Source organism: Giraffa tippelskirchi, chromosome 12 (genome assembly GCF_054371585.1).
Source record: "Giraffa tippelskirchi isolate mGirTip1 chromosome 12, T2T-mGirTip1v1.2.pri, whole genome shotgun sequence".
In the NCBI taxonomy this organism is placed as follows: domain Eukaryota; kingdom Metazoa; phylum Chordata; class Mammalia; order Artiodactyla; family Giraffidae; genus Giraffa; species Giraffa tippelskirchi.
This window is the reverse complement of record NC_137286.1, coordinates 45,474,571-45,498,985: the sequence shown is the minus strand read 5'-3', so window position 1 is coordinate 45,498,985 and position 24,415 is coordinate 45,474,571. Positions and strand designations below refer to the sequence as shown.

At 46.5% G+C, this 24,415-nt stretch overlaps 1 protein-coding gene and 1 pseudogene across 2 annotated transcripts in view; one reads left to right on the top strand and one right to left on the bottom strand.

Moving 5' to 3' along the window:
• The first annotated feature begins 2,989 nt into the window (after window positions 1-2,989).
• The window catches only part of SEMA4B (semaphorin 4B), an 85,016-nt gene continuing 63,590 nt past the window's right edge, over window positions 2,990-24,415 (top strand). Inside the window, exons 1-2 of one of the 2 annotated variants that reach the window (XM_081547017.1) lie at window positions 2,990-3,385; window positions 22,772-22,897. In XM_081547017.1, the coding sequence (XP_081403143.1) occupies window positions 3,347-3,385; window positions 22,772-22,897 (165 nt within the window). In that variant the 5' untranslated portion in view covers window positions 2,990-3,346. The remainder of the gene's footprint in view (window positions 3,386-22,771; window positions 22,898-24,415) is intronic. The other variant, XM_081547018.1, reaches the window with a different exon arrangement.
• On the bottom strand, window positions 17,438-17,770 carry LOC145528514 (large ribosomal subunit protein eL30 pseudogene; annotated as a pseudogene).

Sequence of the window (24,415 nt, the reverse complement as noted above, 5' to 3'; positions counted from 1 at the left end):
TTTTTGGTTGAACCATGTGGCATGTGGGATCTTAGTTCCCCAATCAGGGATCAACCTGTGCTCCCTGCATTGGGAGCATGGAATCTTAACCACTAGACCTCCAGGGAAGTCCCATATATGCTTATTTTGCATTCTTCAACATGTTGTGAGTGTGTTTGGTCTCTAATCGTGTCCAAGTCTTTGTGACCCCATGGACTGTAGCCCACCAGGCTCCTCTGTCCATGGGATATCCCAGGCAAGCATACTGAAGAAGATTGTCATTTACTCCTCCAAGGGAGTTTCCTGACCCAGGGATCGAACCCACGTCTCCTGCATTGGCAGATGGATTCTTGATCGCTACACCACCTGGGAAGCACCTTCAACATGTTACTTTCTCCTAAATGTTCTCAGCCTAGAGGTGGTGTTGGAAGCCTCGGGTCTGAAAAGATTGCTCAGGAAGACAGTGTGCTGTGAGGATGGAGGAGATGAGGGGAGGTGGGAGTGTGGAAGAGAACCTGCAGGGTACCAACACCTGAAAGCCCCGGAGGAAGAGGAGACCCAGAAGGGCTGTCACAGAAAGTGTGAGATGCCCAAAGGATGGACCGAAGTGGGGAAACTACAGAATGGACAAGAAATGGAGCGCTGAGAGGTGTTCCCTGGAGTTAGCCATCCAGAGACCATCTGTAGGACTTCCCTAGGTGTCCAGTGGTTAAGAGTCTGCCTTCCAATCCAGGGGACACAGGTTCAATCCCTGGTCATGGAGCTAAGATGCCAAATGCTGCATGGCAAGTAGGCTCCAGTGCCGCAACTACTGAGCCCATGCACTGCAACTAGAGAAAAGCCTGTGTGCTGCAACAAAGACGTAGCTCAACCAAAAAGAAAAATCAGAGGCCATTTGTGACCTTGGCAGTGGGCACTCCTCTGTTTCTCTGCTGGGTGGTACAGTGCCTGCTGCAGGGATAGCAGGTGCTTTCCCAGCGGTGGGTTGAGGAAAGGCTAGGAGTTAGCAAAGTGGGTCAGCCAGTGTAGACCTCTCTTTCAGGGAAAAGGAATCAGAAGGGAGAGCCGAGGTGGAAGGAGGGCTTTGGGAATTTGGGTTTTAAGACAGTCAGACACGACTTAGCCACTGAACAACAACAACAACAGCATGGATTGAACCCTGGCCTCTCAGCCGTGAGAGCTCAGAGTCCTAACCAATGGACCGCCAAAAAGTTCCCAACCTTTGGCAAATTTAAATGCTCCGGAAAGGGAGCTGGCAGAGGTGAGGCTGAATATGCCAGTGAGAGTGAAGGGTAAAGGCGAGAGGTGGCTGAGACCCCAGACCCTGAGGGGTCTGAGCCCCCGACGGCAGACGGGAGGGTCTCCCCCTTCTTTCCTGGGGAGGAGGTGGCTGTCTGGTGGTGTCTATTTCCTCTGACAAGGGGGAGGCAGAGAGTGAGGGGGTGACTAGTTGGAAACACGCAGGAGACTAGTGGAGTTTGTGACAACCAGTTGGTCAGTGGAAGTTAACAAGAGATGAGCTGAAGTCGCAAGTAACAAGTGTGGGGGAGGGGATCAGGCACAGTCCTCGCAGGAGTCACTGCCCAACATCACAGACGGGAGTCATTGTGAATGCTGTGTGTCTGCAGTCCTTAAGCTCAATAAATTCATTCACCATCAACTTTCTTACTGCTTTGGCCACCAGGAGGTGACAGTCTCTCTGGATACTAAGGACAGCTCACCGTGGCTCCCAGTAACGGCTTGAGGGTGTCTCTGGATTTCTTTCCACCACGTAAGGTTACAAGGGGAAGCCAGGTGTCTGAAGGTTGGAAATGGGTTCTCATCAGACATGGAATCAGCCAGCATCTTGTTCTTAGAGTCCCAGCCTCCAGGAATGTGAGAAGTACAAGTTACCTGTTTCAGCTGCCTGTCTGGGGTGATTTGTTACCCAGCCTGTCAGCAGCCTGAGCTGACTGAGACAACGTGCATAGTAACTCTGTGAAGAAGGTAATCATTTTGCCCAGAACAGAGTAGGACTTTCAACTGCAGGTTAGTGAGTTTTCCACTGTGTCATGGGATGTACCACAAGGTGTTGTGGTCTCCCCAAGGCCCCCCTCACTTAATTAAATAGAAAATATGTCTTTGGAACCTGCTTCCCTGATTTCAGCATAGATATAGAAATTTATTGGAAGCATTAGCTCTTTTCCTTTGAACCAGATTTACCTCTTCAGTCATTTTAAAAATTTTATTACTATTTATTTATCTGGCTGTACCAGGTCATAGTTGGGGCATGCAGGATCTATTTCCCTGACTAGGGACCCAGACCCCCTTCATTGGGAGCACAGAGTCTTAGCCACCAGACCATCAGGAAAGTCTTTCTTCAATCATTTAGACTTGAACTTCATTAGGAGGTAATTAGGTTTCCTCTCCGATTAATCGATGGTGGTTATGCAGAAGACCCAGTGGAAAAGTTGTGTGATCACTTAGCCAGGTCCGCCAAGGGAGAGGCAGCAGGAGGGTTAAAACCTGCAAACTGAATATATGCTCAAGCTGGTGAGAGGAGGAGTCAGTGATAGACCTTAGGATTAGCTTTGCCAAAAAATGTTAGAAAAGAAAGAGATTAAACATTCTACGGAAGTGAGGTTTTTCAGTCTCCTCGCTAAATAGAGAGTGGTATGGCTGCTGACTGAGAATGTTCATGTCTGTCTGGGGGAGTCAGGGCAGGGGTGTCCAGAAGGGAGATGCCCAGAGAGCCGCCCTTGGAGTTTGGACATCCCTCCCTCTCTCCCCCCCACCCTCTCTCCCCCCCACCACTCCCACTCTGCCCCCCACCCCAACCTTGAATCCTGGGTACAGTGAGCAGGGCAGTTACCCAGATTCCTGGGCAAGGTTTCCTCTTGGCATCCAGACCCGAAGAGATCAGGGAGGCCACGGGTGTTGAAATAGCCTGGCAGGAGAAATGCTGAGTCTGTCCTCCCGCCAGTGGCAGGCACAGGATGTACCAAATACAGCCTGGTCCTTTGCTCTGGGTACAGATGAGTCTAGATTCTGAGAGGCCTGGCGCTTACACAGTTGGGTTGGCCGAGAAGGGGATCCTTTCTGAGAAAATAATACAAAATTAGGGAGACTCTTGGAAGGGGCCTATGTGAGTGAGGGATCCTGAAGTGTAAGCTTCAGAGAGGGTTATGTGTGGAGAAGAAAGTGAAATAGGATGAGGAGATAGAGCTTACGGAAGGGGAGGCTACTCTAGACTAAGTAGTCAGGGGAGGCTGACGTCTGAGCTACAAACCAAACAACAAGGAGCCTGCCATGAGGCCACCGGTGTGAAGAACATTCTGAGCAGAAGGAACAGTCGGTGCAAAGTCCCTGGGGCTGGATCAGGCTTGGAATGGAAGGACTTCGAGAAAATGAGTGTGCCTGGAGTTTGGTGAGCCAGGGGAGAGGGCTGGGTGGTGAGTTCAGGGGACGGGGCAGGGGCTGGTTCCTCTTGGGCCTTCAAGACTTGGTAAAGACTCTGTTATTCCAGGATCCGTGGGAGGCTGTTGAAAATTTTTAAGTGAGACTGAATATAAAATCGACATTATAGGGACTTCCCTGGTGGTTCACTGGTTAAGACTTCAATGCATGGGGCAAGTGTTCAATCCCTGGTCCAGAAACTATGATCCCTCATGCCCCAAGGCGCAGCCAAAAAATTAAATAAATAAACTAAGGAAATTTTATAAACCCAATTCCAGTCCCACATACTTAGGTATGAAACATATATATTATTTTTTTTTCTTTTTTTTAAAGTGCTTTATAGTGATATTTCCTGGTGGCTCAAATGGTAAAGAATCTACCTGCGCTGCAGGAGACCTGAGTTCGATCCCTGGGTTGGGAAGATCACCTGGAGGAGGGCATGACAACCCCACTCCAGTATTTTTGCCTGGAAAATCCCATGGCCAGAAGAGCCTGGCGGGCTACAGTCCATGGGGTCGCATGGTCAGACCGTTTGGTCAGACATGGCTGAAAGACCATTTCAAAAAAAACGACTTGCAGAAAATTCCAGAAAGAGGATGGCCAGTGGGGGTAGGGGTGTGTCAGCAGGACCTGGTCTTTCTAGGTCTGATGGTCAGAGGGGCAGCCCCCAGGAACAGAGGGGTGGTTCCTCCCATCTCCTACCATGTCTCTTTCCCCGTTACTGTCACTCACGTTCACTCCATGGGGCCCATGGGAGCAAAAGGGCTGATCTGTGTCTGCATTGCTGGACGTCACAGTCTGGACAGCTTCTGAAGCCCTGGGTTGAACCTGTGGAACAGAGACAACCTCAGAGTGCCATTGTACGTGTGTATGCAAAGTTGCTTCAGTTACATCTGACTCTGTGCGACCCTATGGACTGTAGTAGCCCTCCAGGCTCCTCTGTCCATGGAGTTTTCCAGGCAAGAATATTGGAGCGGGTTACCATGCCCTCCTCCATGGGATCTTCCCAATCCAGAGATAGAACCCACATCTCTTATATCTCCTGCTTTGGCAGGCAGATTCTTTACCAGTAGCACCACTGGGGAAGCCCCAAGGTCCCCTTAGCAACCCCTGAGGACTCCAGGAGTAAGCACCCTTGTTTCCAGAATATCTGACAGCCACCACCTTTGGGTAGAAGGGAAGGATGCCCTCTGAACAACTGGCTACGATCTGGCTGGGACATGTGGTCTGGCCGTGACCTCTCAACCTCCAGAAGGCCGATCTCCATTGGAACCTCTGAAACATGCCGCCTATGGGAAGAGGAAGAAGGAATTGCATTGCTGCAGGTGGCTAATGAATAGATCTGCCCTGTGGCGAGGAGGGAGGAAATGTGGAGTGAGAAGAGAATCTTCAAGTCAGGGAAGGAGGTGGGCAATGGGGGCCGACCATTGGTGGATGCAATGTATACCCGGGAAGCCTTGGCCTCTCCACCAGGTTCCTCCTTTCCCCCACTGAATCCCCAGGGACTCAGGGCCTCCCTGGACAAGATCAGGACAACATTATTGGACATCCTGGAATCTAAGACAAGAAACCAGTCAACATGGTAGTCCAGCGATTTGGGACTTGGGAACGGGAAGACCCAGGTCTTGGTGAAGATTGAAGAGCTGGTCTTCCAGTGGGGTCTGCTGCTGGAGAGGAATTGGGTTTTAACACTGAGTTTGAGACATCCAAACAAAGGGCTTCCTAAAAAATAAAAAAAAAATTTTTTTTCTAGTATGTATTTATTTGGCTGCACCAGGTCTTAGTTGTGGCCTTCAAGAAGATCTTTAGTTGCAACATGTGGGAGCTATTACTAGTTCCGTGACCAAGGCTCTAATCCCTGGCACCCTGCATTGGAAGCTCAGAGACTTAGCCACTGGACCACCAGGGAAGTCCCCCAAAGGGCTTGGGGCCAAGTCACAGTGGGTCTTATGGGGCCTGGAGGAAAGTGTTTGTCCACACTTCAAGTAATGAGACAAAGCAGGGTGGGGGGAGGGGGTGGGGGGTGGGGGGGTGGGAGTTAAACTGTTAAAAAAAAAAAAGGAAGAGATAAACCCCTTGAGAAACTTAAGAAACTGGTTAACGAGTCATGGAATCCCAGCGGGCCTGCCTAAGAGGGAACAATAGCTGAGGATTTCCGCCCCCTCCAAAAAAAAACAACAACCAACCAACCAACCAGCAAACAAAGCAACAATGGAGAAAAACTGGAAACCATGGTTGTGGCTGGACCCTTCACCCCAGCAATGATGGCAGTCCACGGTGAGACCCTGCCCTCGGTCAACAGAAAATTAAGGCAGATAAAGCTTATCTCTGGAGGAGTTAAGCTCTTAGTGGGCGAGACCAACAGGTTGAAAAGACTCTGAGGCAGGCAACCTGGGTGGGCCCCAGGACAGGACTGTAAACAAGTAGAGGAAACCTCAGGCTTCCCAGGTGGCTCAGTGGTGAAGAACCAGCCTGTCGTTACAGGGTTTGATCCCTGGGTTGGGAAGATCCCCTGGAGGAGAAGGTGGCAACCCACTCCAGTATTCTTGCCTGGAGAGGGAAGCCTGGTGGGCTACAGTCCATAGGGTCACAGTCAGTGACTAAACACACACACACACACACACACACACACATAGGTTCACTTATGTAAAGGCAACCTCATTTCAGTTCCCTTTCATGATTAAGACAAAGCTCTTCCTGGGATGGTGTGGGGCAGTTGGTCAACAAAGGGCCAGAAGGTGGCAGTGTCTACTCAGGGAGGGGTGCTGGGCCCGACCACAGCCAGAGTCACCCCAGTGGGCAGCCCCTTATGGCCCCGTGTGCTGACCCCAGCCTGCCAGGCCTTCCTCCCTTGGCCTGGAGATGGTCTGCCCATGAGGTAAGTTCAGGCAGGGACCAAGTGCCCAGGCCATGAGCTGTGTGCCAGCTGGGATGGCCCTGGCCCTTGAGATCTAAATAGAATCTCCTCTCACTCCCATCACAGGAAGTGGGACCCCCCCCAGCATCTTCCTCACTGTTTCCAGAGTTCAAGGGTTCAAGATGCTTTGTGTTCCAGGCTCCCATGGTTGGAGTCCAGCACCACTGCCCTCCCAAGCCCCTTCCTTTCACTTCTCCATCCTCTCTCTTTCCTCTGCTGTCCACCCATCCTGGACTCAGAGTCAGGGAAGAAGAAAAAGAAAATGACAAATGTGGGTGAGGATGTGGAGTAATTGGAACATTCTTTATTTCCCTTTGGTGCACCGTGTGGCTTGAGGGATCTTAGTTCAATCAGGGATTTAATGTGGGCCACAGCAGTGAAAGTAGCAAGTCCTAACCACTGGACCACCAGGGAATTCCCATAACTCTTTTTTGTTTTATTGAGATATTACTTAATGTAAAATATTATATAAGCCTCAGGTGTCCAACATAGTGATTCACAATTTTTTAAAATAAATTTTATTTATTTATTTAGTTTTGGCAGTGCTGGGTCTTCATTGCTGCGAGGGGTTTTCTCTAGTTTCAGTGAGTGGGTGCTACTCACTAGTTGCATTGGCAGACTTCTCATTGCAGTAGCTCGTATTGCAGTGCATGGGCTCTAGAGCATCCAGACTTCAGTATTTGTGGCACGTGGGTTCAGTAGTTGAAATTCCTGGGCTCTAGTGCGCAAGCTCGACAGTCGTGGCACACTGGCTTAGAGTCTCTGTGTCACGTGGAACCTTCCCAGACCAGGGATTGAAGTCATGTCTTCTATGTTGGCAGGAGGATTCTTTACCATTCAGCCACCAGGGAAGGCCATGATTCACAATTTTTAAAGGTTGTATTCCATTTATAGTTATTTCAAAATATTGGCTGTATTCCCTGCTTCCTACAATATATTTTTGTAGCCTATTTATTTTATACACAGAAGTTTGTGCCTCTTAATTCCCTGCGCCTATCTTTTCCCTCCCCTGTCCCTCTTCCCATAGTTAACCTACTAAATTATTCTCTATATCTATGAGTCTATTTCTTTTTGTTATGTTCACTAGTTTATTTTTTAGATTACACATATAAATGATATCATCTGATTTATTTCACTTAGCATAATACCCTATAGGTCCAACCATGTTGTTGCAACTGGCAAATTCTCTCTCCTTTTTACGGCTGAGTACTATTCCAGTATGTTGTTGTTGTTGTTTTGTACTACATCTTCTTTATCCGTTCATCTGTTGATAGAGGCCTGGGTTGCTTCTATATCTCGGCAATTATAAATAATGCTGCTGTGAACATTGTGGTGTGTGTACTTTTTCAGATTAGTGTTTTAATTTTTTTAGGAGGTATACCTAGGAGTGGAATTGCTGGGTCGTTTGGTAGTTCTATTTTTAGTTTTTCAAGAAACCTCAATGTTGTTTTCTACAGTGACTACACTAACTTATATGCCCACCACTGGTGTATGAGGGTTTCCTTTTCTCCACATCCTCATCAACATTTATTTGTGTCTTTTTGATGATAACCATTTTGACAGATGTTTGGTGATATCTCACTGTGGCTTTAATTTGCATTTCTCTGATGATTAACGATGTTGAGCATCTTTTCATGTGCCTGTTGGCCATCTGTAAGCCTTCTTTGGAAAAATGTCTATTCGGCTTTTCCACCCATTTTTCAGAGGGGTTGTTTGGGGGTTTTTTATGTTGAGGTGTATGAGCTCTTTATGTACATTTGATATTAACTCTTATTATATCATTTGCAAATATTTTCTCCCATTCAGTAGGTTGTCTTTTCAGAAATCAGAACTTTTACACATTTGGTGAGAATGCAGAATGATACAGCTGTTGCAGGAACGGGGACCCCTTCCAGGGCCCAGAAGTGGGCTCTTGTCTAATACTTGGATGGAAATGAATTGTGTGAAGAGAAACATGTGCTGACAAAGCAAGACGTTTTATTGGGAAGGGGTACCCGGGCAGAGAGCAGTAGGGTAAGGCAACCCAGGAGGACTGCTTTGCCACGTGGCTGGCAATCTCGAGTTTTATGTTGATAGGATTAGTTTACGGGTTGTCTTTAGCCAATCATTCTGACTCAGAGTCCTTCCTGGTGGCCCACACATCACTCAGCCAAGATGGTTGCCATCGAGAAGGATTCTGGGAGGTGGTCGGACACGTGGTGTCTCCGTTTGACCTTTCCTGAACTCTTCTGGTTGCTGGTGGCTTATTACTTCCATGTTCCTTACCAGGACCTCCTGTCCTAAAACAACTCATGCAAATGATTACTAGGGTGCCTGGTCAGGGTGGGCGGTTTCAGTCAGTGTGCTTCCCCTAACACAGCCACTGTAGACAATAGTATACCAGTCCTCAAAAATTAAAAGTAAAATTACCATATGATGCAGCAATTCCACTTCTAGGTGGATACCTAAAAGAATTGAAAGCAGGGTTTCATAGAGATATTTGTATACCCATGTTCATAGCAGTATTAATCATAACAGCCAAAAGATGGAAGCAACCCAAGTGTTTATTAATGGGTGAATGGATAAACAAAATGTTGTTATACTGGTGAAGGGCCGGGAAGCCTGGCATGCTGCAGTTCGTGGGGTCGCAAAGAGTCGCACACAACTTAGGGACTGAACAACAACAATACAATGGAACGTTATTCAGCCTTAAAAAGGAAGAATATTCTGACACATGCTGCACCATAGATTAACCTTGAGGACAGTACGCCAAGTGAAATAAGCCAAACATAATACAGTATGTTTCCACTTATATGAGGTACTGAGAGTGGTCACATAGAAAATAGAATGGTGGTTGCCAGGGGCTGGAGGAATGGAAAGTTATTGTTTAATTGGTACAGAATTTTGTTTGGGGAAGATGAAAAGAATTATGGATATGGATTGGGGTGATGGCTCAAAACAAGGAGGATATACACCTAGAAATGGTTAAAAACATAAATTTTATGTTATGTGTATTATGTGGGTTGCCATTTCCTCCTCCAGGGGATCTTCCTGACCCAGGGATTGAACCCACATCTCCTGTGTCTACCTGATGAGCCATCAGGGAAGCCATGTGTATTTTACCACACTTGTTTTAAAAAAGGTCCTTTGTCCCTGCCACTGGAGATTTCTCACTGGACACACACCTCCCAGGCTGAAGCTCCTGCTGTTTTGTTCTGGCCCCTTTTCATTTTTCTGATCTTCTCCCCTGTCTTCTTCTCTCTTATGGAGGGTCCCTTTCCCCCAAGTTCCTGTTAAGACCCCAGTAAAACTGTTCAGTTCCTCCTATGTTTAACCATGTCCCTGGCACCTCCCCTTCCTCAACCGAAGTGACTGATCCAGATACTCGCTGAAACAATAACAATTCTCATGCTGCTAAATGCCTTGGAAATGTGGCATCTGGTGTGTACTTTGGCCCCCTGAAGAATTGAGTCGTCCAAGTCCACAGTTGAGATGCCATCTTCTCTCCACCAGCTGCCAGGCTGAGGATAGACCTGGGGGCCCCAGGAGTGAATTTGTCAGAGTAAAGGCCTCTCTGGGCATCCTTTTGGCAGCTTGCAAACAGCCCCTGCTGGCAACATTCCATCTGTCTGAGCTTTGGGGATCAAGCCTCAGAAGCGCAGGGCCTGGGCATAAAGCAGAGAATAAGGGATCCCCAAGCCCAGGCCAGGTGGACTCAGTGTGGGACAAAGTGACTGGGAACCGGAACCACAGGAGTGACAGGAGGTGATGGAGGACTGGACATCAAGAAAGTCTGCACCTCTGTGTGTGTGTGTGTGTGTGTGTGCGCGCGCGCGCGCGCACGCACGTGCGCCTGTGTGTGTAGACATCCCTGGAGAGGTCTTGTGGGTGGGGAAGATTAAAGGAAAAATGGGGAAGCTCTCTCGCTGGGTGATTATGACAAATCCTCGCTGGGAAACAGACAGTGCCTCCCAGGCATAGATCTCCAAAGCAGAGGCAGGAGAGGGCCCCTGAGAAGTCTTCAGAACAAAAACTGCCACTTGATAAGTGCTTAACCAAGTGCCAAGCGCTAAATACTAACGTGGTTAGTCACTAGTCATGTCTGACTCTTTGCAACCTCATGGATCATGGCCCATCAGTCTCCTCTGTCCATGGGGATTCTCCAGGCAAGAATTCTGGAGTGGGTTACCATGCCCTCCTCCAAGGAATCTTTCCAACCCAGGGATCAAACTCAGGTCTCCCACATTGCAGGCAGATTCTTTACCATCTGATAGTAGCTTCATTTACTCCTGCTACATGCCAGGTTGGTCTTGTTCTAAGCCAGCTAATAAACTTGCAGTGCCAGCCACATAGGTGATTTAAATATTCTAGTAGGTGCATGTTATTTTATTTACTGTTTAAGAAATACAAACAGTAGACTTCCCTGGTGGTCCAGTGGTTGGGACACCACATTTCCACTTCAGAGGGCTCAAATTCGATCCCTGGTCAGGGAAGTAAGATCCCAAACCCTAAGCCCCTAAAAAAAAAAAAGGTCTCTGGGGACTTCACTGGTGGTCTGGGCTTCCAATGTTCCAATGCAAGGGGTGCAGGTTCAATTCCTATTCAGGGAACTAGGATCCCACCATGGCCAAAAAATGTTTAAATAGGAAGAAATACAAACAGACATGTATGTTAATACAAACATGTATGAAGAAGAAAAGTGAAAGTGTTAGTCGCTCAGTCGTGTTCAACTCTTTGCGACCTCATGGACTGTAGCCCACCAGGCTCCTCTGTCCATGGGATTTTCCAGGCAAGAATACTGGAGTGGGTAGACATTCCCTTCTCCAAGTAACATGTAGACCTAATGAATATATGGGAGATATCCAAGGGAAAATTAGTAACTGCTCTGCATTATTAAAAGTTTTTTAAAAGTGAAAGTAACTCTAAAATATATTCTATTTAACCTAAAAGATGTAAAACATGAATTATCTGTGAGATATTTTGCACTTTCTTTTCTTATTAAGCCTTCAAAATCTGACGTGAATTTATACTTAGGGCACACCTCAGTGTGAAGAAGCCACATTTTCAAGTGCTCCATGGATGTAGGTAGCTGATGATTACTCTACTGGACAGAATAGTTTAGATATATTAATATTAATTCTCAATACAAGCACTTTAGCTACATTAATGCACTTAGCCTCCATCATCATGTCTTGTTTGCTCATTTTAGAGATGGCAGAAGCTCTTTGCCCAAGGCCACCCGGGAGGAAGGTGGCTAAGTCTGGATCTGACCCACCAAGCTCAGCAAGTATGGGCTGGGGACCTGGTCTCCTGTAATAAACATTCTGGGCTGCCACCACTATGTGTCTCATCTCCCTTAGGACATAAAGTAAAAGACTGTCTGCTCTTATTCCCTCTGCTTTACAGAGCGGAACAGAGGATGGTGGTGGTGGTTTAGTCGTTAAATCATGTCCGACTCTTGCAACCCCGTGGACTGTAGCCCGCCTGGCTCCTCTGTCCAGAATGGGATTTTTTCCAGACAAGAATACTGGAGTGGGTTGCCATTTCCTTCTCCAGGGGATCTTCCCAAACCAGGAACTGAACCCGAGTCTCCTGCATTGCAGGTGGATTCTTTACTGACTGAGCCACCAAGGAAGCCCAGAACTGAGCATAAGAGAGGCTAAAGGGTCTTGCCCTGTAGGTGGTCCCAGTGTGATCTGAACCTACGTGGAGTGAACACTCGCGAGACATCATCTCACACTGCAGTGAGTGTCAAGGAAGGAAAGGGTGTGGCTGCTTGCATCCCACCCTGAAGGTTAAATCTGCTTTGAAAAGTCCAATGGAGGGACTTTCCTGGCGGTCCAGTGGTTAATACTGTGCCCTTCCATTCCGGGGGTACAGGTTCGATTCTTGGACAGGGACCTAAGATCCCATGTGCCGCTTGGCCCCCACTCCCCCCCAAAAAAAAGTTCAAAGGAAAAATGACCCCATGGCTCAAAATAGGAGTGAGAAAGCTCTTTAGACCATTTTCTACACCATCATTTTAGATGACTGCCTGAAAGTCATTCAAACAATGCACCATCATTTATTTCAGCCGCCCCTAGTTGAGGACAATTTTTCACAAATATAAATAGCTCTGTGATGAACATTCTTATACTTTCCATTCTGCCCATAAGGCAAAAAGATTTTAATCTCCACTACTTTGTTCATTGTCTGGTGTTCAGGGTATATGGGAGGGAGTCCAGTGAACTCAGCAAACCTCATATGTCCCCATGCATAGAAGAATCCCTGAACTTGGCCACTTACCTGTATGTTCGTAATTTCACTTTCTCATTGCACAGGCTCATTTTACCTGTGTCCAACACTTGGTTCCACCTAGCTTCCTGTTTTCTGATGTGCTTCTGCTTAAGAGGAAACATTTCTGGGCTACAAGGTCAGCCCAGGATGCCCCCGCTACAGCGTGCGTGCTCAGTTGCTCAGTTGTGTCTAACTCTTTGCAACCCCGTGGACTGTGGCCCACCAGCCTCCTCTGTCCATGGGATTTCCCAGGCAAGAATACTGGAGTGGGTTGCCATTTCCTCCTCCAGGGAATATTCCCAACCCAGGGATGGAACCCATTTCTCCTGTGACTCCTACATTGGCAGAGGGATTCTTTACCACTAGCGCCACCTGGGAAGCCCCTCTCCTAGGGCACGTTATGCAAAAAAGATACTTTTTCAGGTCCTCCATTCAACCGTACTCTCTGGAGAATCAGGATAGACCTCCATGGAGCCTTTGCCTCATGTTTCGTGGAAATGTTTGTTCTGGTTCCTGGCTTCTTCCCCGTTTCCATCTGACTGCCCTTTTACCCTTCAGTCTGGTTTTATCTCTTACTTGATGGGCACTTTGTTTGCGGACAGGATCTCAATCGAAGCAGTGCCGTTAATTGCCTTTCTATGTTTTTAACTAGAAAGTTCAATTAGCGTACATGAATATTAGAAGGGGAAGACACAACCAACCCCTGTGGCACTTATGCCTAGGCATCTTTCCCTTACTTTTGTTCAATCTCTAAAAAGGTCTGGGGCCCACTCAACCCTGAATATTCATTGGAAGAACTGATGCTGAAGCTGAAGCTGCAATACTTTGGCTACCTGATGGGAAGATTCAACTCCCTGGAAAAGATCCTGATGCTGGGAAAGACTGAAGGCAGGAGGAGAAGGGGATGACAGAGGATGAGATGCTTGGATGGCATCACCGACTGGATGGATATGAATCTCAGCAAACTCTGGGAGATAGTGAAGGACAGGGAAGCCTGGCATGCTGTAGTCCATGGGGTCGCAAAGAGTCGGACATGACTTGGTGACTGAAAAACAGCAACGACGGGGACCCACAGGAGAGTCAGAACTATGCTTGGAGAATGTAGTGGGCCTGAGCAGTTACCAGATTGGACCTTGCACTGTCTGCTCTTTTTGAAGACTTTTTCAAAAGAACCACCCTTCTCTTTGTTCCTCCCTTTCTTTTCCCTGCCCCAGGGGTAGGCTTTCTACTCAGGACCATTCATCAGGAAGAGACTTGCCTTTAGGGCTTTGTGAATACTCTCCCGTGTGTGTAGGTGGATGCCAGTGGCAGCTTGTAGTAAAGATGCCTCATCTTGGCTCTGCTGGATCCTCTGCTTGCCCCACAGGCTGCAGCTCAAATTCCAGCCAGGAAAAAAAAAAGTTACAAATTACTTCCTAACCCCATGCCTTTCTCATTACCAGTAGTAACCTCCAGTGTGAACATCTGAAGCCAAGAGCTTGTTGTATTGATTGCCTTCTCCCTTTTTTTTAATGACATGGTATATTCGTCTGCTAGTGTTGCTGTAACAAATACCAGAGATTGGGTGGTTCAACAACAGAAATCTATTTTCCTACACTTCTGAAGCTTAGAAGTCCAAGATCAAGGTGTTGGCTCCTTCTGAGGCTTCTGTTTGCAGATGGCCAACTTCTCCAGTCCTCTGCGCTGGTCATAGCAAACACCCTCTTCCAACAACACAAGAGACGACTCTACACATGGACATCACCAGATGGTCAGTACTGAAATCAGATTGATTATATTCTCTGCAGCCGAAGATAGAGAAGTTCTGTACAGTCATCAGAAACAAGACCGGGAGCTGACTATGGCTCAGATCATGAGCTCCTTATTACAAAATTCAGACTTAAATTGAAGAAAATAGGGAAAAACCCTAGGCTATTCGGGTATGACCTAAATCAAATCCCTTATGATTATACAGTAGAAGTGACAAATAGATTCAAGGCATTAGATTTGATAGACAGAGTGCCTGAAGAACTATGGACAGAGGTTCATAACATTGTACAGGAGGCAGTGATCAAAATCATCCCCAAGAAAAAGAAATGCAAAAGGCAAGATGGTTGACTGAGGAGGCCTTACAAATAGCTGAGAAAGGAGAGAAGCAAAAGGCAAAGGATTAAAGAAAGCTCTACCCACCGAATGCAGAGTTCCAAAGAGTAGCAACAAGAGATAAGAAAGCCTTCCTAAGTGAACAATGAAAAGAAATAGAAGAAAACAATAGAATGGCAAAGACTAGAGATCTCTTCAAGAAAATTAGATACCAAGGGAACATTTCATGCAAAGATGGGCACAATAAAGGACAGAAATGGTATGGACCTAACAGAAGCAGAAGATATTAAGAAGAGGTGGCAATAATACACAGAAGAACTATACAAAAAAGATCTTAATGACACAGATAATCACGATGGTGTGATCACTCACCTAGAGCCAGACATCCTGGAGTGCGAAGTCAAGTGGACCTTAAGAAGCATCACTATGAACAAAACTAGTAGAGGTGATGGAATTCCAGCTGAGCTATTTCAATTCCTAAAAGATGACGCTGTTCAAGTGCTGCAGTCAATATGCTGGCAAATTTGAAAACTTAGCAGTGGCCTCAGGACTGGAAAAGGTCAGTTTTCATTCCAGTCCCAAAGAAGGGCAATGCCAAAGAATGTTCAAAACACCCCACAATTTCACATGCTAGCAAGGTCATGCTCAAAATCCTCCATGCTAGGCTTTAATAGTACATGAACCAAGAACTTCCAGATGTTCAAGCTGGATTTAGAAATATAGCAAAGGAACAAGAGATCAAATTGCCAACATCTGTTGGATATTTAGAAAAAGCAAGAAAATTCCAGAAAAACATCTACTTCTGCTTCATTGACTACTCTAAAGACTTTGACTCTGTGGATCACAACAAACTGTGGAAAATTCTTCAAGAGATGGGAATACCAGACCACCTTACCTGCCTCCTGAGAAACCTGTATGCAGGTCAAGAAACAACAGTTAGAACCGGACATGGAACAATGGACTGGTTCAAAACTGGAAAAGGAGTACCTCAAGGCTGTATATTGTCACCCTCCTTATTTTACTTACAGAGTGCATCATGTGAAATGCCAGGTTGGAGTAAGCACAAGCTGAAATCAAGATTGCAGGGAGAAATATCAATAACCTAGGATATGCAGATGACACCATTCATATGGCAGAAAGCGAAGAGAAACTAAAGAGCCTCTTGATGAAAGTGAAAGCAGAGAGTGAAAAGGCTGGCTTAAAACTCAACATTCAGAAGGGGAACACATGTAAACCCATGGCTGATTCATGTCAATGTATGGCAAAAACTATTACAATATTGTAAAGTAATTAGCCCCCAACTAAAATAAATAAATTTATAAAAAAAATAAAAAACAAACAAACAAACAAAAAAAAAACTCAACATTCAAAAAACAAAGATCATGACATCCGGTCCCATCACTTCATGGCAAATAGATGGGGAAACAATGATAGATTTTATTTTCTCGGGCTTCAAAATCACTGTGGACAGTGATTGCAGCCATGAAAAGCCTAAATAACATATTAAAAAGCAGAGACATTATTTTCCCAACAAAGGTCGGTATAGTCACAGTGGCGTTTTTCAGGAGTTATGTATAGATGTGAAAGTTGGACCATAAAAAAGGCTGAGTGCTGAAGAATTGATGGTTTCAAATTGTGGTGTTGGAGAAGACTCTTGAAGAGTCCCTTGGACTGCAAGGAGATCCAACCAGTCAATCCTAAAGAAAATCAGTTCTGAATATTCATTGAAAGGACTTATTCTTAAGTTGAAGCTCCAATACGTTGGCCACCTGATGTGAAGAACTGACTCACTGGAAAAGACCCTGATGCTGTGAAATATTGAAGGCAGGCAGAGAAGGGGAAGACAGAGGATGAAATTGTTGTATGGTATCACCAACTCAATGAACATGAGTTTGAGCAAGCTCTGGGAGTTGGTGAAGGACAGGGAAGCCTGGCAGTCCATGGGGTGGCAAAGAGTTGGACTCGATTGAACGACTGAACAACAGCGTCTTCTCCCTGGGCCTCTTTCTATGCATATCTGTGTCCTAATCCCCTCTTTTCAGAAGGACACTGGTCACGTTGGAGTAGTGCTGCATGCCTGCTAAGTCGCTTCAGTCATGTGTGACTCTTCACGACCCCATAGGCTGTAGCCCTCCAGACTCCTCTGTCCACGGGGATTCTCCTGGCAAGAATAGTGGAGTGGGTTGCCATGCCCTCCTCCAGGGGTCTTCCCTACCCAGTGGTCGAACCAAGTCTGTTATGTCTCCTGCATTGGCAGGCAGGTTCTTTACCACTAGTGCCACCTGGGAAGTGTGGAGTAGGGTCCATACTGGAGTAGGGCCCACTCTAATTACCTCCTTTTTCACTTAAATATCTACTTAAAGGCCCTTTCTCCAAATCCAGTCATGTACTGAGGTACTGGGGGTTAGCACTTCAGCATATGAATTTGAGGGGCATGGTTCAGCCTGTAACACGTGTTACATTTCTGCAATTACAAAAACAACATATGCTCACCATAGAAAATTTCTGAAGGCGAAGAAACTAAAGTAAGAATCTCTGCAAGGGATTTTTCTGGTGGTCCAGTTGAAGTCGTTTACCTTAGATTGAGACTTGAGCCCATGTGCCGGGACTCGAACCCAGCCAAAACCCAGATTGGAACTTGAACCGAGCCAAAACCCACAGTCTTCAAACTGAAACCACAGACCTGGTTACAGGCTCAGGTTCTTTTTTTTTTTTTTTTTTTAACAAGCTCTTTCTTGCCAGTTTTATTAAAGAAAAATTGTACATGATTCACTTTTCACCAGTCTGTTCTGGCATGTTTCTAATGATATCAGAATCATCTGGATCAATCATAGCCAGTGTGCATACCTCTGTAGTACTTTTCACGTCTGTGCCCAATTCAATATTATTGCCATGGTAGTTGGCCAACATGGCATAATACTCTATTTCAGATTTCCTCAAGGCTGAGCAGTTGTTGGTAAGGGTGACCGATTTCACTTTGCCTTGTCTGATCATTTTCAGAGTCTGCTTGTACCCCAGCACTTATTTTCTACTTTTCATAACCAGTTGGAGCTTAGAGTTGATTGACTCCAGTAACTTTTTCATCTTCTTGGCGGCCACCATCTCCCTGCCTTAGGTGCGGGATGCCTCCAACCAAGAGCAGCCACCAAGATGGCTGGGGAGTGAGAAAGGCCAGGCTCAGGTTCTTGATGTCTCATAGCAGAAAGAATTCAGTGAGAGACAAAGTGATAGGTAACAAGTGAATTTATTCAGAGAGAAACACGTTCCACATAGCATGGGCCATCGCCATCGCAGAGGGTGAATACAGTGGCAATGAAAGTGGTTGTGGTTAGCTTTTATGGGCTGGGTAATTTCATAGGCTAGTGAGTGGGAGGATTATTCCAACTATTTTGGGGAAAGGGAGGGGATTTCCGGGGGTTGGACTACTGCCTGCTTTTTGGTCTTTGATGATCAACTTTGGAACCATCATGGCACCTCTGAGTGTGTCATTTAGCTTGCTGATTGAGGATCAAGGTCTAGCCAAAGTTGACTTGTCTGCCATCTTGGACCCATTTGATTCCAATCGGTTTATGTTGTGTCCTTGGACTATGTCATTCTTTCAAAAATTCTGCCTGGCCCCCTTCCCTCCTATTTTACTGTGGCTAAGACTCTGTGCTCCCAATGCAGAGAAAAACTAATTCTCACTTCATGTTGAAACTGTTTCTTTGACTTGCTTTTCATGGCTGTTGTTATTATCATCATACATAATGGCCTGCCTCAGAAAACCCAGCCCCTCAGCCTGACTGTTGGACTAAAAGTGCCTTTGTTGAGCTCACAGGGAGATAATCTGACCCTGCCCACCTGTGACTGGCTGCATGAAAGAAGAGACTAACACACCCTTCCCCAAGGCTGGCCATTGCCGGAGATGTTTTGCAAGACTGATGGCCCTTTTTACTTTACTTTCTCATTGCCTCTCCATCTTTATTCTGCCTTTTGACTTTAGTTCCTCATTGCTTCTCTCTCTTGTTCTATAAAAGAATCTGGCATCCAGATCCCAACTAGATGATTATTTTGATACTTTAGTCTGCCATCCTCTCCATCGTGGGCTTTCCAAATAAAGCCATATTTGTGGTAACCCAAGGACTAAAGAGCAGATAAAACCAAGGAGGGTCTTAGAATGCAGGAACGGAAAAACCAGACCCTTATTGTCCTTCCGTCCCCCATGTTGTAACTATTAACAGATTTTGGGTCCTCCTGAGCAGTATAACCTGTCTCCCCTCCTACCCCACGCAGGGAGAAGGTATTTGCCTTTTACTGTTCCCCCACCCAGTATACGTGCCTCATCCAATCACCAAATGACCCGCAAGACCCCTATCCCACTCCTTGTACCCTGGGTATAAAAGTGGACTAAGGACTCCTGTTCAATATCAGTTATCCCTTGAACTGGTCCACTGTTCTAACAACGTCTCCCATTCTAATAAACTTTATTTGCCTCTCATTCTGTCTCATGTCTGGAAATTCTTTTCCAACCTGCCCCCGGATCACGACAATATTCCTTGCCTCAACACCTCGTCACTGACTGTGCTTGACTTAAGGTAAAAGGGAAGGTATGTTGTTTTCCTTACTCCATCTTCCTACTTAGCTAGATTTTCTGAAAGTGAAAGTCGTTCAGTCGTGCCTGACTCTTTGCAACCCCATGGACTCTACAGTCCATGGAATTCTCTAGGCCAGAACACAGGAGTGGGTAGCCTTTCCCTTCTCCAGGGGATCTTCCCAACCCAGATCTTCCCGACCTGGATCAAACCCAGGTCTCCTGCATTGCAAGCGGATTCTTTACCAGCTCAGCCACAAGGGAAGCCCAAGAATACTGGAGTGGGTAGCCTATCCCTTCTTCAGGGGATCTTCCTGACCCAGGAATTGAACCAGGGTCTCCTGCATTGCAAGTGGATTCTTTACCAACCAAGCTATCAGGGAAGCCCAGCTGGATTTCCTACATTTTCTTAAATGAGCTTATAAGCTCATATTACTTTTTTTTATAAGTTACCTTTTAATGAATTAATTTATTTTCCTGGGACCTGCTGTGCAGCATGTGGGATCTTAGTTCCCTGACCAGGGATCGAACCTGTGCCCTCCGTACTAGAAGCGGAGTATGGTCTTAACAACTGGACCACTGGAGTCTTAACCACTAGTCCATGAGCTTATATTATTTTTTATAATGGAGGAAATAAACAAATGTAATAGAACATTGCCAGGGAGGACAATGAAAAGGAGCTTTTGTTTCGAGCAAAGAGATGAAAGGAAATCAGGCCTGTACTAGATGCTGGGAGTGGAATCCAGGGAGGACAATGAAAAGGAGCTTTTGTTTAGAGCAAAGAGGTGAAAGGAAGAGCAGGCCTGCGCTAGATGCTGGGAGCGGAATCTTGGAAGGTCGGAACCTGTTAGCAATGGGACCTTTGCCTTTCAGACCTGGAGAAGTGTGCGAGCAACTCAAGGAAGAACTAGCTCTTAGCTATCCCCAAGGTGGGTTGCACAGTTTGTAAACGACCTCTAGCTCCTTGAAACAAGGTCTGTTGTGCTGCATGCTGCGCTTAGTTGCTCAGTTGTGTCCAACTATTTGCAACCCCCTGGACTGTAGCCCGCCAGACATCTCAGGATTCGACCGAGGAATCGAACTGGGGACTCCTGCATTGCAGGCAGATTCTTAACAAGCTGAGCTACCAGGGAAGCCCCCAAGGTCCTTTGGCCTGGACTAATTATATCCCTCCCACTGAGAAATGGGACGCTGAGTCAGTGCCTGTGGTCTTGGAAATATTCCAAAAGAAAATGAGCTAGAGGGTTGGAGAGAGTGGAAAGGCCATTCTTGATTTTAAAAGAAAAGAAAATGGGGATTTCAAACTTTGAGCCAGAGGGCTGAACAGGAATAAAGGAGTGATTTGGGAAGGACCGGAAAAGGAAACGATGATTCCTGGGAGCCAGAATGGGTTCATTATCCCCAGCTCCATAGCACCCTTGGCTTGAAATGCTGAAAGCAGATATCATGGATTTAGTAGGTCTCCAAGCAGACTTCTTGTTGTCTGGTAGTGGAGAGGCTGAAGTACAGAGCAGATACCAGTATAATTCAGTCAGATGGTAGCAGACTGAATTATCAGAGCCCTCAGATTAGTGGGTTGATTGGTGTCCGTGTCTATGTTGGTGACTTCCCTGGTGGTCCAGTGGCCTAAGACTCTGTGCTGCCAGTGCAGGAGACCCAGGTTCAATCCCCAGTCAGGAAACGAGATCCCATATGCCACAACTAAGATTGCTCATGCCGCAATGAAGACCTGGCGCAGCCAAATAAATAAATACAAATATTTTTAAAATAAGACTCGAACTCCCAATGCAAGGGGCACGGGCTCGATCCCTGGTTAGGGAACTAAGATCCCGCATGCCACTTGGCACCCCCCACCCCCCAAAAAAAACTATGTCAGAAAGCTCTGTTCTGTTCAACAATTTTAACCAATTGCTAGGGATTAGAGGTATAGCAGAAAACAAGAAAGATACGCTCCTGTCCTCATGGACTTTATAAACTAATATAATCTATTCATTTATCAAGGAAAGTTTTTGTCTTAAAGGAATACAACTATTTCTTTGACCTCACTGAGAGAGGTGTATGTAGTTCATGTAACTGTGCATTCATGGTTTACAAGACCTAATTGCCAGACAGGTGGGACAGGTTGCAAACCTCTGCACCCAGGTGGAGCACAGCAGTGCCCTAGAGCAGGATGACAGGGCAGTGGGTCCACGGAGGCAACACACAAGTCGCTCCCCCAGGCATAGCCCTGAGCTGAGGCCACTGTCTCACTCACTGCAGGAGACCCTGTGCCTGGCTACGCACCAGCCATTTCTCACCCCCTTCGTTTCTGAAAATGCCGCAAGCCTCTCGCCTCTGGTTTTCACCTCTCTTCCCTGCATTCGTACGCCTCAGGGAATGTTGCCCCCAGCCCAGGAGTGACAAGTGACCCCATCGGCCTAAGGGAAATCCTATGCCCCTTGAGGTGGTTGGTTTGGGACCAATGTGACCAATATCCTGAGGAAAAGTCCAGGGAATGAGGAAGGGTGAACTTCTGGGAAGTTTTTTCTTCTAAGAGAAAGCCACAATGTACTGGTTAGAGATATTTTCATTAGCAGGTAACAGAACATACCTCCTTCTACCTACACACTGAAAAATAATAGTTTAGGAGTGAAGACAGTGAGCAATATACAAAGTCTGGAGGTAGATGGTTCCTGGCATTGGTTTGGCGGCTCTAGTAACACTAGGATCAACATCTCTGTGACTGTCTTTGTCTTTGTTTATGGTGTCATGAAGGCTGCCACTCCAGCCATTCTGTCCATATTAAGACAGGAAGAAAGGGGCTATGCCCGTGACACCTGTGTTTTTTTATTTTATTTTTGGCTGTGCTGGGTCTTCGTTGCTAAACAAGGGCTTTCTCTATTTGTGGAGAACAGGAGCTACTCTCTAGTTGGCAGAGAACAGGCTTCTCACTGCAGTGGCTTCTCTTGTTGTGGAGCTCAGGCTCTAGCCACACGGGCTGCAGCAGTTTCGGCTCGAGGGCTCTAGAGTGTGGGCTCTGTAGTTGTAGCTCATGGGCTTAGTTGCTCCATGGCATGCAGGATCTTTGAACCCATGGGATCTTTGAACCCGCGTGCCCCTGCCTTGGCAGGCGGTTCCTAACCACTGAACCAGCAGGGAAGCCCGACACCTGTGCTTTTTCTAACCACATCTTTCCCAAAAAGTCCCTCACATGTTCCCACCTTCATCTCACTGGGTAGGACAGTGTCCCATGGCCACTCCTCACTGCAAAGCAAACTGGGCAAGTCAGTTTCTTCTTATCCAAAGGAAACACAGGATGGGACTTCCCTGGCAGTCCAGTGGTTAAGACTCGGAGCTTCCACCGCAGAGGACCCAGTTTCCAGCCCTGGTTGGGGAACTAAGATCCTGCAAACCGTGTGGTGCAGCCGAAAAAACAAATAACAACAACAAAAAAGAAAACAAAGAAGAAACAGAAAATGGAGAAGAGGGTTGGGAAGTAGAACTAGGTTAGGTACAAACAGAAAGTGACACTCCTGATTTCTGAACATCTCAAGGTCGGGAAACTGCTGCTGCCCTCTTGGTTCCAACCTGAGCAGGAAGCAAGCACTGAAAAAGCCAGATCAGAGAGATGGAAAAAACCCTGCATCCAAGGTCAACAACCTGAATGGAAAATGAGCAAGGTAAGTGAAGGCAAAGGTCACATAAAAGGAAAAACAAGTGGCCCTTAAGTATATGAAAAAATGCTCAATTCACTCATAGTAAGAGCAATTAAAACTGAAATGACACAGTTACACCACTTTTCCCCTATCAGATTGGCAAAATTCCAAATGTTTGACAATACATTCTGTTGGTAAGGCTGTGAGCAAGCATGTTTTCATGCATGAAGGGCAGAATGGCACGATCTCCAATGTCAGGGAAGGAGTAAACAAAGAAGCACATGAATTTCGGTCTTTTACGGCCTCGCTGAGATGCTGTATCAACTTACCTGGAGACCACCCTCCTGTGGGACTTGCTATTAAGTGACACAATAAATGTTCTCACTGATTCAACCGGCTAGAGTAGGGTGTCTGTTACCGAGAACCAAAAATATCCCGAATGATGCCCTGCCCGCGCCCACCCACCCCCCGCCCAACTCCACAGGGGCCAGGAGTAAAGTTGGGTCTGTCCAGAAGCCAGATCACAGAATCTCACTGGGTCATCCAGGGACTAGCCAGATCCAGACAGGTATAGGTCCAAATGCTGAGATCATCGCTGACAGCAAAATCTCGCCCAGAGAATGAACTGTGAGCTGTTCCAAAAGCAGTGGGTGGGCAACTGCCTAGGGTAATAGACAATCCTTATGGTCGTGAGCAGGGGCTGCCTCCAGAGTGGTTAAGGAGCCTGGTGGGATCCAAATGTAGAGATGATCCTAAAAAGTTGGAACTTGGGGTGGTAAGATGACTGCCTTGGACTTTCTTAATATTGTTTACTTATTTATTTAGCTGCACGGTCTTAGTTGCAGCGTGCAGGACCTTTTAGTTGCAGCTGGCCAACTCTCAGTTGTTGCATGTGTGGATCTAGTTCCTTGAGTAGGGATCGAACCCAGGCCCCCTACATTGGGAGCACAGAGTCTTTCTTAGCCACTAGGCCACTAGGCTTTCTTGGCCTGATGTCTTCAGCTATTTGGTTCATCTGTCTTTTTTTTTCCACATTGGGTCTTTGTTGCTGCAAGGGCTTTTCTCTAGTTGTAGGGAATGAGGGCTACTCTCTAGTTGCAGTGCATAGATTTCTCTTTGCTGTGGCTTCTCTTGTTTCGGATCACAGGCTCCAGGGCGCACAGGTTTCAGTAGTTGCTGCTGCCGGGCTCTATATCACAGGCTCAGTAGTTGGGGCACACAGGCTTAGTTGTCCTGTAACAGGTTGGATCTCAGTCCCCCAACCAGTGAACAAACCCATGTCCACTGTGTTGGAAGGCAGATTCTTAACCACTGAACCACTACGGAAGTCCATGTTGGCCTCCTGAACATCTATCCAAGCCCAGACAGCCTCAGTCTGCGGGCCTGGCATTGTTCTAGATTCCTCTCAGACTATATTTCCAGCAAGTGTCCTGCCTTCAGCCTTCCACTCACTCTGATTACTGCTCTCAGCACACGTATGTTTAGTTTATACCCTGCTGTTAATTTGTGACTGTTTGCAAGTTATGTCATGTGTGTGTATTG